Source organism: Lepidochelys olivacea, assembly GCF_965140295.1.
Source record: "Lepidochelys olivacea isolate rLepOli2 genome assembly, chromosome: 11".
NCBI classification, from domain to species: Eukaryota; Metazoa; Chordata; order Testudines; family Cheloniidae; genus Lepidochelys; species Lepidochelys olivacea.
Genome location: NC_140421.1, coordinates 75787705 through 75801026, shown reverse-complemented (window position 1 = coordinate 75801026; position 13322 = coordinate 75787705). Strand labels below are relative to the sequence as shown.

At 48.7% G+C, this 13322-nt stretch overlaps 1 protein-coding gene across 1 annotated transcript; it reads left to right on the top strand.

Annotated features, from left to right (window-relative positions):
* Positions 1–7315: 7315 nt before the first annotated feature.
* Positions 7316–12684, top strand: LOC311528638 (uncharacterized protein). The gene is made up of 3 exons (XM_084643908.1): positions 7316–8591; positions 10410–10885; positions 11262–12684. Exons 1-3 carry the CDS (start codon positions 8533–8535, stop codon positions 12680–12682), a joined length of 1956 nt encoding a protein of 651 aa, XP_084500034.1. The 5' UTR covers positions 7316–8532; the 3' UTR covers positions 12683–12684.
* Positions 12685–13322: the final 638 nt, after the last annotated feature.

Sequence of the window (13322 nt, the reverse complement as noted above, 5' to 3'; positions counted from 1 at the left end):
CCCTATCCCTGCTTTCACATCACAATTGTACTGGTAGTAACCACTTGATGAGCAAACCCCACAGGATTTGGAGTGCTACAGGGATCTTTAGCTTAGGTAAAAGATTTGTTTATGGCTAAACTGATGACTCAAGGCTAGACAAGATGTCTCCAGGCTAGACAAGGCTAGACAAGATGTCTCCAGGCTAGACAAGATGAGATGATCACTCTTGGCTGTGGGTGATGTTTTCTTCCCAGGAGCTCACAATGCTAATGGGCTGCTTCAGTATTTTGAATATCAAGGATTCATGACTAGAATTGGTCTGATAATTGCTGAGGTGGGTGTGTGCAAGCTGTAAGGATGCTGGTTTTGGGGGGACCCAACTGGTGGGACCTGCCAACTCAGGACAATTTCCTTAAAGCAGGGCAGTTATGGCCCAAACCTGGGGTTCCATTGCACACCAAGCGAAACCAAACCAGCCAAAGAGAGACGACTTTAGTTTTACCCCACTGCCTAACCACAAGTCACACAAGCAATTCCCTTAGGCACTCCCGTTTCCCAGTGCCACCCATTATGGGGACAAATGGTTATGAAAACCAATACCCAAGTAAAAGAAAAATGGTTCTCTCCATCCCAAAGGACCAAGCCCCAGACCCAGCTCAATATACAAATCAGATCTTATCCATGAATCACGCTCTTGCCAATCCTTTAGAATCTAAAATTTAAAGGTTTATTCATTAAGGAAAAAGATATAGATGAGAGCTAGAATTGGTTACATGGAATCAATTACATACAGTAAGGGCAAAGGTCTTGGTTCAGGCTTGTAGCAGTGATGGAATAAACTGCAGGTTCAAATCAAGGCTCTGGAGTCCATCCACAGCTGGGATGGGTCATCAGTCCTTTGTGTAGAGCTTCCCTTTGTAGCAAAGTCCCTCCAGAGGTAAGAAGCAGGATTGAAGACAAGATGGAGGAGCTGCAGCAGCTTTTTATAGTCTCTTGCCATGTGGTCTCTACTTTCTTTGTCCCGAGGACAAGCTGTCCGTCCCATGGCCTGGAAAAACCTCAGAGTTCTGTCCATAGGCATGTTCCTGCACACCTTGCTGAGTCACAAAGTGTGTCTGCCATCTCTCACTGGGTCAGTTGTATAGAGGATGGTCCTTAATGGGCCATCAAGCAGGCTAGGCAGAGCTGACACCAACTTGTCTGGGGTGTCACCCAGAAGCATAGCATAAGTTTGAAATACAGACAGTACAGAGCCAATATTCATAACTTCAACTACAAAAATGATACAGACCTACAGATAGCATAATCATAGCCAGCAAACCATAACCTTGTCTGAGACACCTTCTTTGACCCCCTTTATGCAAGACTTGGTGCCACTGAACGATCTTGGTTGCAACAGTGAGGTATACGGTCCCAGTTCATGTCAGTAACGTCACACCCCCAACGCACAATTGATGCAGGAAGGGATGACACAAACATCACTGTCTGCATCCCAAGAGCTCCCTATCCTTGGTTCTGTCTTACTACAGCAAGTATTGGGTTAGAAGCCATACCAGTATATCACAACTATGGTTGATCAGAATCCTGTTCAATAACAGGACTGAATCTCTTTACAAACTCAAGGTAAAATTTGGTTAGAACAATAATGGATTGGATCTGTTCTTGCAGCATAGTTCCTGTATATCTCATGTGATCTTGCCGAGAGCAAAAGAACATAGCTAGTTTATCATACAAGCTCTGGCAAATGTTTGGAACCCAATTAACATCAAGTCAATGAAGATATTAATGTTGTTCAAAGTACAGGAATCTTGGCATCGAGCCGTGAAAGCAATATGGTAGAGTGCCTCAGTTTCCCTTTTCAGACAGCACGTTAGGCTTGGAATGTCTTGTCGTCTGTGAAAAGTTCCAATACTGCTTATAGGCATGAACTGTGAAACATTAGTATAGCAAGGCCTTTTAACACAAAGTGTGTTCTCATGTATTCCTTTTAACATGTTGTGACGTTATTGACTTGAACCGTACAGATCATTGTTGCAACCAAGGTCCTGTAGTGGCACCAAATCTTATATAAAGGGGGTCAAATGAGGTGTGTAAGACACGGTTCTGGTTTGCTGGTTATGATGATGCTGTCTATACGTGTGTATCATTTTTGTCGTTGAAGTTATGAATATTGGCTCTGTACTGTCTGTATTTCAAACTTATGCTATGCTTCTGGGTGACACCCCAGACAAGTTGGTGTCAGCTCTGCCTAGCCTGCTTGATGGCCCATTAAGGACCATCCTCTATACAACTGACCCAGTGAGAGAAGGCAATGTTGGTATGTTGGAGAACTCTGAGCAGTTGTCTTGGTGTAACCAAATCTACCCCAACACTGCCACCTTATACGGAAATGCTCTTACTGTGAGTTCAGTAGGGGGTGCCCCATAAATTGTGCCAATGCTCTGTATGGGAGTGGCAATGAAAAATTCATAGAGAATGTAAAAGTCAAGTGTAAAAGCTGTTGAGGGTAAATTATGGCTTCTATCATGGCTCTAGTTAATCAGATCTTGTCAAAGAGGAAGATTACTTCCCAAATCAGAGTGTGAATGTTGTTGTCCTCTATGAGTTTACGGTAAGCGTGCCTTTAGCCAGAATCCACCTTGAAAGGAATGGTTCCTAAGCATGAAGTTGTAGCTGGTGTAAGGAAGTTATTGCCTAAGGATCTTTTGATTGGGGAAAATATTAAAGCTTTGTTCAGTCCAGTTAGCCACTCCCAGGAAGGAAATGATCTTAAACCGGTGTCTATTATGGGCAATGATTTTTCCTGGGGAGGGTTTCTCCAAAGGTTTGTCTGAGGAAAAGAGCTGTTTGGCTGTGAAGGAAGTTTCTGAATGTCTGTCTAATGTCTCAGAAGTGAACCTGGAATTAGAGCAGAAAGAACTCATTGTTCAGGAAAATGTTTCTCAGAAGAAGATGGTCAGGTTAAAGCCCTAACTGAGGAAGGAAAAGGTAGATTTTTGATGGATGATGGCTCGTACAGCTTGTGAAAGTGAAGCTGAAAAGGGTAACTGTGATTTGCTGGAAGTAGCTCAGAGTAGTGAGAAGAGCCGCAGTTTCTCTGTGGGGAGTGGCACTATGCCTGGTAAGGAGATTTGGGATGAGCCTAGGCAGCCTTGTGAGCTGATGGCTTTGTCTAGTCAGCAGTTTGGGAAGGCGAGGATAGTGGCAGATGAGTGTCCCTATACCTTACCTGTGTGGAGAATTGTGAGAGTGAAGGAAATGTGCCTGTGTCTGTCAGGGGTATTGACTTGCCTATGGAGGGAGCTAACCCGGTCTCCAAGCAGTTGTCTGCGAACAGCCCTGTGTGCTGGGACAAGGGAAATGAGAATGTGTCTCCGTCTCTTCTTTGTCTGTGGAGCAGACAGACGGGGCCTTTCAGCCTGTGCTGGTTGAGAATAGTACACTTGTCTCAGAGTTGGTTCTGGATTCAACGAAAGCCCAGGAAGGGACTGCTCCTAAGTTTGTGTCCGCTAGGGAGAATGGCACTGTAACTAGGGTGCATCCAGTTAATGTCCTAGCAAAATCCCAGAGACCAGACAATTCTGGTGCTTGTATTTTGCTTCTTGCTAATGTGTGGCTGGGAAAGGGTGTAGCAACTCTGTCTAATCAGGGTGATAGCCTAGCCAGGGCTCAAGGAGAGGAGAAAGGTGATTTAATTGTGTTACCTACTGATGGTGTGGTAACTGGTAGCCAGAAGGACAAGATTCCTGAGCTTGTGTGTGGCAAAGGGAAGGAGAATGCTTCTAAGCTTTTATCTAGGAAGTCTAGCAGTTTGCCTGAAAGGGGATTGTGTAGGAATCCGCCTGAATGGCCAGAGGTGATTCTGGATGTAAGTGCGAGCCAGAAAGAGCCTGTGGTTGCTCAGGGAAGTGTTCCTTTAGAGCAAGCCCTAGGTGAAGAGGGTAAAGGGCAGCATTTCTGTGAGGGGTGAATTGCTGCTTCGAAAAGCTCCTGGGGAAAGGAATCCTCATGGTAGTCTTTGCAAGCCTTTTGCATTCTAATTGTTTCTGCAGCTTCTGTAGCCTCAGGTAAGGGCTGTGCTCCTGCCTTCTGATCACTGGCCATTAACAGATCTCACAGTTCTTGATTTCTAGCCTCACAGGTGTAGTAGGTTCAGTAACATCTGGAGCAGAGATCCCCCATGATGCAGTGCTTCCCTGCTTTTCTGGTCCCATAGTTCAGTGCGGTTTTCTGTTCACCATTCTGTATGCTAAGGGAGAAGTCTCCCTGTCCCATCTGTCATGCAAATGAGGCTAGGGGAGTTGCCTCTGTTCTGCATTTTGTATGCTAATGGAGAAGTCTTAATCTTGTCACCCTGGTCAGGAGGGGTCTAGGTGTGTCTCCCAACACCCTTCACTGCTCTCTGCAAGTCTTTTCTCCAATCGGTTTTGATTCAAGCAGAGACTGGTTGGGCTGGGGTTTCATGAGTCAGACAGACCAGACACTGCACCCTAGCTCCCCAAGAACACAGATCTGACTGGTATCATTGCCCATTGACCTTCCCACTCTTCTACAAAAGGAGACATTGAACCCTATTGGTGGCCACTGGGCCACGTCTGTCCGCTGGGAGGGAGCTGGTTGTGTGGGGGTTGGGCCCCTTGTAAATGCTGTTATTGTTGGTGGGTTATTAGTCTAGTTGCTCCTGTTCTTTCCTTAGCCCCAGGCCTTTCTTCCCTCTCCTGAATTAGCTCCCTGACCTGTTGTGTTGTTACTGGGGGGATTGTGATCGATTTGAACCCTTGTGCATGGAGGACAATCCCAGTCTGTTATCCGGCCCTACACCGTTCCCCAGGTCCCACGACACCGTTCCCCAGGGCACAGCAGCCCTTGAGACTCAGGTGCTAAGAGGGCCCCTGGGGGCAGAGTCAGCAGGTGGCAAGAGAAGGACCCAGGTTGGTTCTGTCCCCCGCAGGGAAGAAGCTCCACTGAGCCGCAGGCAACAGGGAGAAGGCTTGAGCTAGGCCTCAGAGCAGGGCTTGCAGGGCTACTGACTTCTCTTTCTGGCCTTCCACTGCCCTGCTGTGGGGCCCTGGGCAGGTCACTTCTGTTAGGGGGCTTATTCCTTCACCCACTTACTTCCCTGGTCCTTCTCGCATGAACAGAGAGCAACAATACCCGAAGTCCAAAGGTGCAAACAATTCGATGTTTATTGGGGTGAACTTCCAGCAAGCATGATTCCAGTTTCCTTCCTTAGTATCCTCCTTCCCAACTCTGACACCACAGAGCCTTACACCTGTGTCCCTGTTCCCATTCCTACCCTTAGCCAAACATGATTCCAATTTTCTTACCCCCATTCCCTTTTCCCATCTCCCCCTTCAGCAAAACATGATTCCAATTTTCTTACCCCCATTCCCTGTTTCCATTCCTCACCCACCCACCCACTCCCTGATTGACTGCAGACTATATAGTAAAACTTATATGGGGAGTTCTGCTTAGCTATACCTTAACCAGTCATTTTCCTGAAATTTAACTAATCAATCCTAACATATTGTAACATGATTATGTAACCAATTATATCCCACCACCTGATTTAGTTTACACCCACCAAAATTAATTATACAGCAGACAGGAACAATCACAGAACCAGACAGAGATTATACAGACAAACAACAGCAAAGTGGGAACTATAATGACAAAACAATACAGAAGTGAGGATTTCACATCGCAGCTATTGATAAGTGAGTTCTTGCCAGACAGGATGCTATCAAACTAAGTTTCCTTTTATATTTTCTAGGCACTTCCCTTTCTCTGGAGCTGATAGGCACAATCAGGACAGGATTGTATTCCTAACAGCCCAATAGCACCTTCTTTCAATGTGACTAGTTTGGAATGTGAGGATGTGACCGGTCGTTTCCCAGCTTATGGCTGCCTCTGTTGCTTAGCCAAAGGCCTTAGCCTAAGAACAGGGCCTCAGACTGTCACAGTAAGAGAAGGACCTTACACCGGCAGACAGTGAATTTGATTCTTTCTTTTATACCTTTATAACTAGCCAAGTGATAAGAATACACCTAAATTCTTAGAGTCTAGGCCTTTACAGACAGGCCTGAATATCTATATCCTAACACTCCATCCCTTTCTTTTCTTTTCTTTTGGGATCCTCCTGCCCAGGTATCCCTGGAAAAGCATAGGACATATGGTGACACATTTCCTGATAGGGCCAGGCATCAAGGTGGAAGGTGTCGATATTCCATTTGTCCCACTGCCCCTTGTGTAGTCTAGTGCCCTGCACCTTCTCTCATACGGGCATACCACACCTATTCCAATTAGTGTTCCAGACTTCCCATTAGAGTGGGCCCGAGAAGGTTGGGTCCGGGTTGTCTAGTACACTGCAGGGTTTGGAGGGCTTATTACTTATAGGTTATCTCCATATGCAACGTAACACAAGTACAGTTAACAATACAAAATCCACAGCAACACCGAGTCCTGACCACTGCAGTATGGTCCAACATCTGAGACACCCCCAAAACACTGCCTCTCCTCCTTCGACAGGGTGACGATCTGATGTGTCCAGTTGCTGGCAGTTGCAACAAGCTGCCCCTGCAGGTTTTGCTTGCTTTTGTCCATATCATAAATCCACTGAATGTTCACAGAGAAATGGGATATTGTCCAAACCAGCTTGACCACTTGGTATGGAATCAGGCAGTATGCCCTGGTTTGATTATTCACAGCAATAAGATTCACAGATCCATTTGTGCACCAAAGTCCACATAGCAGCATGTAGATGTGTGTAGTTTGGTTATGGGCTGGTATAATTGTGCCCCCAGTAATATGTACATTCCCAGCAAAACCCCTTATACACAGTACACCCAATTGTCCACCCCTTGCATAGGCCGTTGATTCTGCTCCTCCATAGGCATAGGAGAAGGGCACATCCAAACATCGTCTGTTGATTTACACTATTTTACACACCCCTCCATTGATTCCCAGTGAGCTCTTCCCCTTCTCATTATTTCCATAGGGCTTGTGGGGACCACCTTAGTTGCCATTCCATTTCCAGGTACCACGGTAGCTATTACACAGGTGCTGGCCTCCTAGTTGAGCATTTGCGTTCCCATACACATCTCCCGCCCCCCCCCCCCCCCCAGGTCAGCCTTTTGAAGCCATCCCCCTCCCACATCATGAGATTTTCTGTTCATTCAAACACAGCAATGCTAGCAACAAGACAAACACCACCAGACAAACAACACAAAACATAGATCCATGGTATTCTGAGTTATTCTTCCGCTGGCGCCAGCTTGCTTGTAGAGTGTCTGAAAAACAAAAGAAACAATTTCCACCCCCTGGTGGGGACAGATTATTGCTTATTAATGATAATACCACTTTCTTTTACAAATGTCCTTGCTAATTGCAGGAAAAACAGAAGAATTACCTCCAGGCTGTCCTTATTTTGTTCTATAGTCAGGCTAGTGAATTACCCCACTCACTGGTCATTTATGAAATTCATGAGGTGGTGTACCTCAGTTTCCCCTCTTGTACAACAGTCCATGTTTGCAATAGTTTCTCTGCTGTACCAAGCTTTAAGTTTATTCTCAGGTAACAGCTGAGACACAGTTTCAGATTTTAGCACTGTACACATCCTGGGAAAATGCAAACATTCCTTCCAGATAGTTTAACCTCCATAATATTATATTAGCCGTACTAATTTTACACAAGGTGTAACTGCCTCCCATGCCCACAGAGTTTTCATGCACACCCACCAGAGCAACAATCTGATCCCTCAGAGCCACCCCAAGGCTCAGTGTTCCCATCATTCCTCCCCTTTTCCTTTTCTTTTACCTGTGCGCACACAGAAAATTCTCTTTTGCCTAACATTTCTTGCACTCTGATTACTCTTTTCTACACAACTGTACCCCGACTACACTTCCATCTTGTACAACTAGACACAACCAGGGGCAGCCAAGTTAAGTTCCAATAGAAACCCCTTACGTCCTTTAGTGATTTTGATTGCATTACCCAATAGTCAAATAATTTTGCTCAGATTCTCTCTGCCTGCTGCCTGCAGCAGTCCCTTATAGACCATTTCTGTGGGAAAAGGGCCCATTTTCCCTCAGAATAGCTGTAAAGGCTTCTGGGGACAGAAGCGTAGTGGTGGTAGTAGCCACTCGACCTGACCCCTTTGGATAATTTAATGACCAAGCTTCTATCCAATGTGACTGCACAGAGTTGCACATACAGTTACATTTATATAACTGGGTTTTATCATTAAACAAAAACTTCCTTCTTGACATCTCACATACGTATCCAAAGTACCCTCTATTAAAACTTCAGAAAAACAAAAGTGTGGAAAGGCAGGTTGCACTCTGAAACTTTTTTTTCTCTTCCCCTTCCTTCTCTCCACTCCCCCAGGACCAAGTCCCAGCTCCAGTCTCTAAAGGTAGTCTGTTAACTCTGCTTTGGACTTTAAACCCTGTTTTGCCAAATCATCTTTCACTCCCCTAACTAATTTACAACCCTTCGGCAGCCCTTGCTGAAGCAGCACCAAACCTGAAAGATTCTTGGCAGCTTCCCGTAATGCTGCCCTTATGTCAAACCTCTCATAAGCGGACTGAAGTGCCTCCTTTCCCTGAAAGGTATTCAGTCCCCATGGGCAGAGACCTTCTTCCACTACCCATATACCAAGGAGGGTGGGCTCCTCAACCATCCCCCATCCCTCTGGGTTCCCTAACATTGCCTCCATTTCCTTTTTAATCTCATCCCAGGGTGACCCCTGCACCTGGTATGGGCCCTGGCTCTTCCTTATCCATTTATCCAAAAAATCCTTTACCCTGGCTTGCCAGAACCCGCAACTACCATCACGAGAGTTCGTGACACCCCCTCCAAGCAGCTGTGCGGACTGTTGGGGAGGGGGACTTACAGGCTGCCACTCGCCTATCCAATCTCTTCAATGAAGGGATAGACACTTCTCAAACTCCTGGCAGTAGTGAGTCCTGATCAGACAAGGTACATTAAACCCTCTGAGCTCAGAAGGCCAGTGGGTGAGTGTTTGGGAAAGAATTCCTACTGATTTTCTGCTGGGCTCCATCCAAAGCCAATAAGTAGGGCTGTCAATTAACCACAGTTTTGATTGCACTCTTAAACAATAATAGAATACCAAGTGCAACGTATTATCAATCTTTTGGGATTTTTTAATATTTTCAAATATATTGATTTGAAATTATAACACAGAATACAAAAACAAGGAGGAGTTTTTGTGGCACCTAAGAGACTAACAAATTTTGGGGGCATAAGCTTTCGTGGGCTATGCCCAAATAAATTGGTTAGTCTCTAAGGTGCCACAAGGACTCGTTATTTTTGCTGATTCAGACTAACACGGCCACCCGTCTGGAACAGAATACAAAGTGTACAGTGCTCCCTGTATATGATTATTTTTGATTATACCATAAAAAAGATAAAAGAAATAGTGCTTTTCAATTCACCTCGTACAAGTACAGTAGTGCACTCTCTTTCTCGTGAAAGTGCAACTTACAAATGTAGTGGGTTTTTACGTAACTGCACTCCTAAACAACCCAACGTAAACCTTTAGCGCCTACAAGTGCAGTCAGTCTTGCTTCTTGTTCAGCCAATCGCAAAGACAAACAAGTTGGTTGACATTTTCAGGAGATAATGCTGCCCACTTCTTATTTCCAAGATCACCTGAACGTGAGAACAGGCATTTGCATGGCACTATTTTATCTTTTTTACAGTGCAAATATTTGTAATCGAAACTAATTTTTGGGACTGTCAATTAATTGCAGTTAATGCATGTGATGAACTCAAACCAAATTACTGCATTATTTTTTGTCATGAGAATTAATAGCACACCAGGCCACTGTGCTTGGGAGCGCCGTTGTGTGCCTTCGAGGCAAGGGTGCCCCTCCTCCCAGCACACTGCTCCACTGCAGCTCCCACCTCCTTGCCCCCCGCCCCCTGGAGCCATCCCTGACCCAGCTGCTCCGTACTGGGGGCCTGCCCACGGTCTGCTGCGCAGAGCGGGGATAGGAGTGGGGGGCTGAAGTTGGGATGTCCACTAGCTGGTAGCTGCTGAGCTGGGGTTGGGGAACAGGTGGCACCTGTCTGCTGTTGCCACTGGCTCAGGAGTGAAGCCTGGACACCCGGGTTCTCTGCCTTCTCAGGCCAGGGAGGGAGTGTGGCCTGGGGATGCAGACAGACTGACTACAGGTCTCTGTCAGTGACCCCACTGCTCTAAAGGGATGAGATTCCCTGGGGGTTCCAACACTGGGGGAGCTTTGGGAGCAGCCTGCAGGGTTAGCCCTGCCAGTGTGCACAGATCCCAGTCCAGATGCCCCCTGGGAGGCATGGGATGACAGGGAGTCACCCCAGCTGGGGGGCAGACAGACCCATTGGCGAGAGGCTGTGTTGCCGCAGACTCACGGCTGCTCCCTGCTCAGTTCCAGGATGGAGGTGCTCAGGAGGCTTCTTGGGAGGAAGACTCCACGGGTGGCCCCAGAGCCAGAGGGGGGCAGCTGCCAGCATCCCCAGACAGAGAGCTGCCCCTCCATCCCCATGGAATGGGAAGCAGCTCCCGGACAGCCCAGGAGATGGACCTGCTCGGCCCTGCTCACCAGGAGGAAACCAGCTCCCAGGGCTGGTGCTGAACAGAGCAACACAACAGCCAGGCCAAGATGGAGGTGGCCCAAGTTCAGTCTGGGCAGGCAGGACCCAGGCCACGAGAGGAGCCAGGCAATGCAGCTCTGGGTTTGCTTCTGCTGGAAGGCCAGCCCTCAGGAGCCCAGCCCCGTGGACCAGCAGGAGGCATCCCCAGGGCAGGATCGCTGCCCCAGCAGCTCAACTGGTGCTGGAGGGGAGAGCGGCCACTCCCTGGAGGCTCCCTGGAGCATGGAAGCTGAGTGCTCCTCCACTGCAGGTGAGGAGACGCCCTGGGGACGGGGAGGAGCACGGGGCCATTAACACCCAATCACTCTCTGAGTCATTGGGAGGACCCCAACCCAGGGCTCTGGCCTGAGCCACTTGAGCCCAATGACGTCAGCGGGAGTCGCAGAGCCACCCCTTGCAGCGGGAAATGGGGGGAGCTACTGGGAAGTGGGATCCTGATGCTTTGGGGCAAGTCCCAGGGAGGATGGGACAGTGAAGGGCCCCATCTGCCATGGGGCCATGGTGCTGAGGGGTCTGTGGGAGGGGTAGTGTGGGGAACTCTCTGCCACGTGGTGCTTACATTGGAGGGGGAAACATTAAATCTTCTCTCCCCACCACACCCCTGTCCTTCCTCTTCTTCCCCCCAGCTGCAGCAAGAGTCCCCCTCTGCCCTTGTCTCTCTGATGCAGAGACCCCCATGGACCAGTTGGAGAAGAAGGACCTTGCCACTGAGGAAAAGGCAGAGGAGGATGAAGACCCAGCCACAGAAGGCGAGGAAGAGGAGGAAGAGCTAGAGACAGAGGAGGAGGAGAAGCAGGAGGAGGAAGTCCTGACCACAGAAAAAGAGGAGGAGGAGGACCTAGCCATAGAAGAGGACAAGGACATGACTAAAGAGGAAGTCCTGGACACAGAGGAGAAGTTGGAGGAGGAGGACATACCCGTAAAAGAGGAAAAGGAGGAGGATGAGAAGCTGTCTGCAGAAGAGGAAGAAGAGGAAGAGGAGAAGGAGAAGAACATGTCTGCAGAAGAGATAGGAGAGGAGAAGGAGGATGAGAACCTGTCTGCAGAAGAGGAAAAAGAGGAGGAGGAGGAGAAGCTGTCTGCAGAAGAGGAGGAGGAGAACTTTCCTCCAGAGGAGGAGGAGGACCTCTCCGTAGAAGAGGAAGCTGATTTGACTGCAGAGAAGGAGGAGGAAGAAGAAGGTAAAGGAAGAGGAGGATGTGGCCCTGGTGGAGGAACACCTGATCATGGAGCAAAAGGAAGAAGAGAAGGATCTGGCCATGGAGCAGGAAGAGGAGCACCTGCCTCTGGAGGAAGAGTAGGAGGACCCGGCCACGGGAATGGAGCACCTGGCCATGGAGCAGGTGTAAGAGGAGGACCACGTGGCTGCAGAGGAGGAAGAGGAGGACCTGGCCAAGGAGAAGGACCAGGCCACAGAGGAGGACAAGGAGGACCTGGACCAGGAGGAAGAGAAGGAAAAGGACCTGGCAATGGAGGAGGACGAGGATGTGTCCATGCAAGAAAAAGAAGAGGCAGAAGAGGAGGTAGAAGACATGGCTATAGACTAGGAGGACCCAAGAATGGAGGAGGACGAGGATGTGTGGATGCAGGGGGAAGAAGAAGAGAAGGAGGTGGAGCTGGCCACGGAGGAGGAGGAGGATCAAGAGGACCTGGCCAGAGAGGAGGACGAGAAGGAGGAAAAGGAGGAGGAGAACCTGGCCATGGAGAAGGAGCAGGAGGAAGAGGACCTGGCCAGAGGGGAGAAGAAGCAGGATGTAGCCATGCAGGGGGAAGAAGAGGGAGAAGAGGAAATAGAGGATCTGGCTACAGACTAGGAGGAAGAGAATGTGCAGATGTAGGGGGAAGAAGTAGAAAAGGAGGTGGATCTGGCCATGGAGGAGGAGGAGCAAGAGGACCTGGCCAGAGAGGAGGACGAGAAGGAGGAAAATCTGGCCATGGAGAAGGAGCAGGAGGAAGAGGACCTGGCCACAGAGGAGAAGGAGGAGAATGTGGCCATGCAGGGGGGAGAAGAAGAGGCAGAAGAGGAGATAAGAGGATCTGGCAATAGACTAGGAGGACCCAGGAATGGAATAGGATGAGGATGTGCCGATGCAGGGGGAAGAAGAAGAGAAGGAGGTGGATTTGGCCATGGAGGAGGAGGAGCAAGAGGACCTGGCCAGAGAGGAGGACGAGAAGGAGGAAAAGGAGGAGGAGAAGCTGGCCACGGAGAAGGGGAGGGAGGACCTGTCCATAGAGGAGGAAGTGGAAGAGGGGGAGAATCTGGCCATGGGATTGGAGCATGTGGTCATAGAGAAGAAAGCGGAAGAGGACGACTTGGATGAAGAGGAGGAGGGCAAGACAAAGTCCTCCTCCACCTCCATGGCCAGGTCCCCCTTGCTCAGGTTGTTGTCTTCCTCCTCCATGACCTTGTCCTCCATGGCCATTTCCTCCTCCTCTTTGGCCAGGTGGCAAGAGGAGGACATGGGCATGGAAGAGGAGAAAGAAGAGGAAGACCTGGCTGCAGAGGAGGAGGATGATGAAGACTTGTCTATCAATTAGGTGGAGAACTTGACAAGAGAGGAAGAGGAGGAACTGGAGGAGTAGGATGATCTGGCCACAGAAGAGGAGCAGGAGGATCTGGCCATGGAGGAGGAGGATATAGCCATGCAGCAAGAGGAAGAGGAAGAGGACCAGGCCAGAGAGGAGGA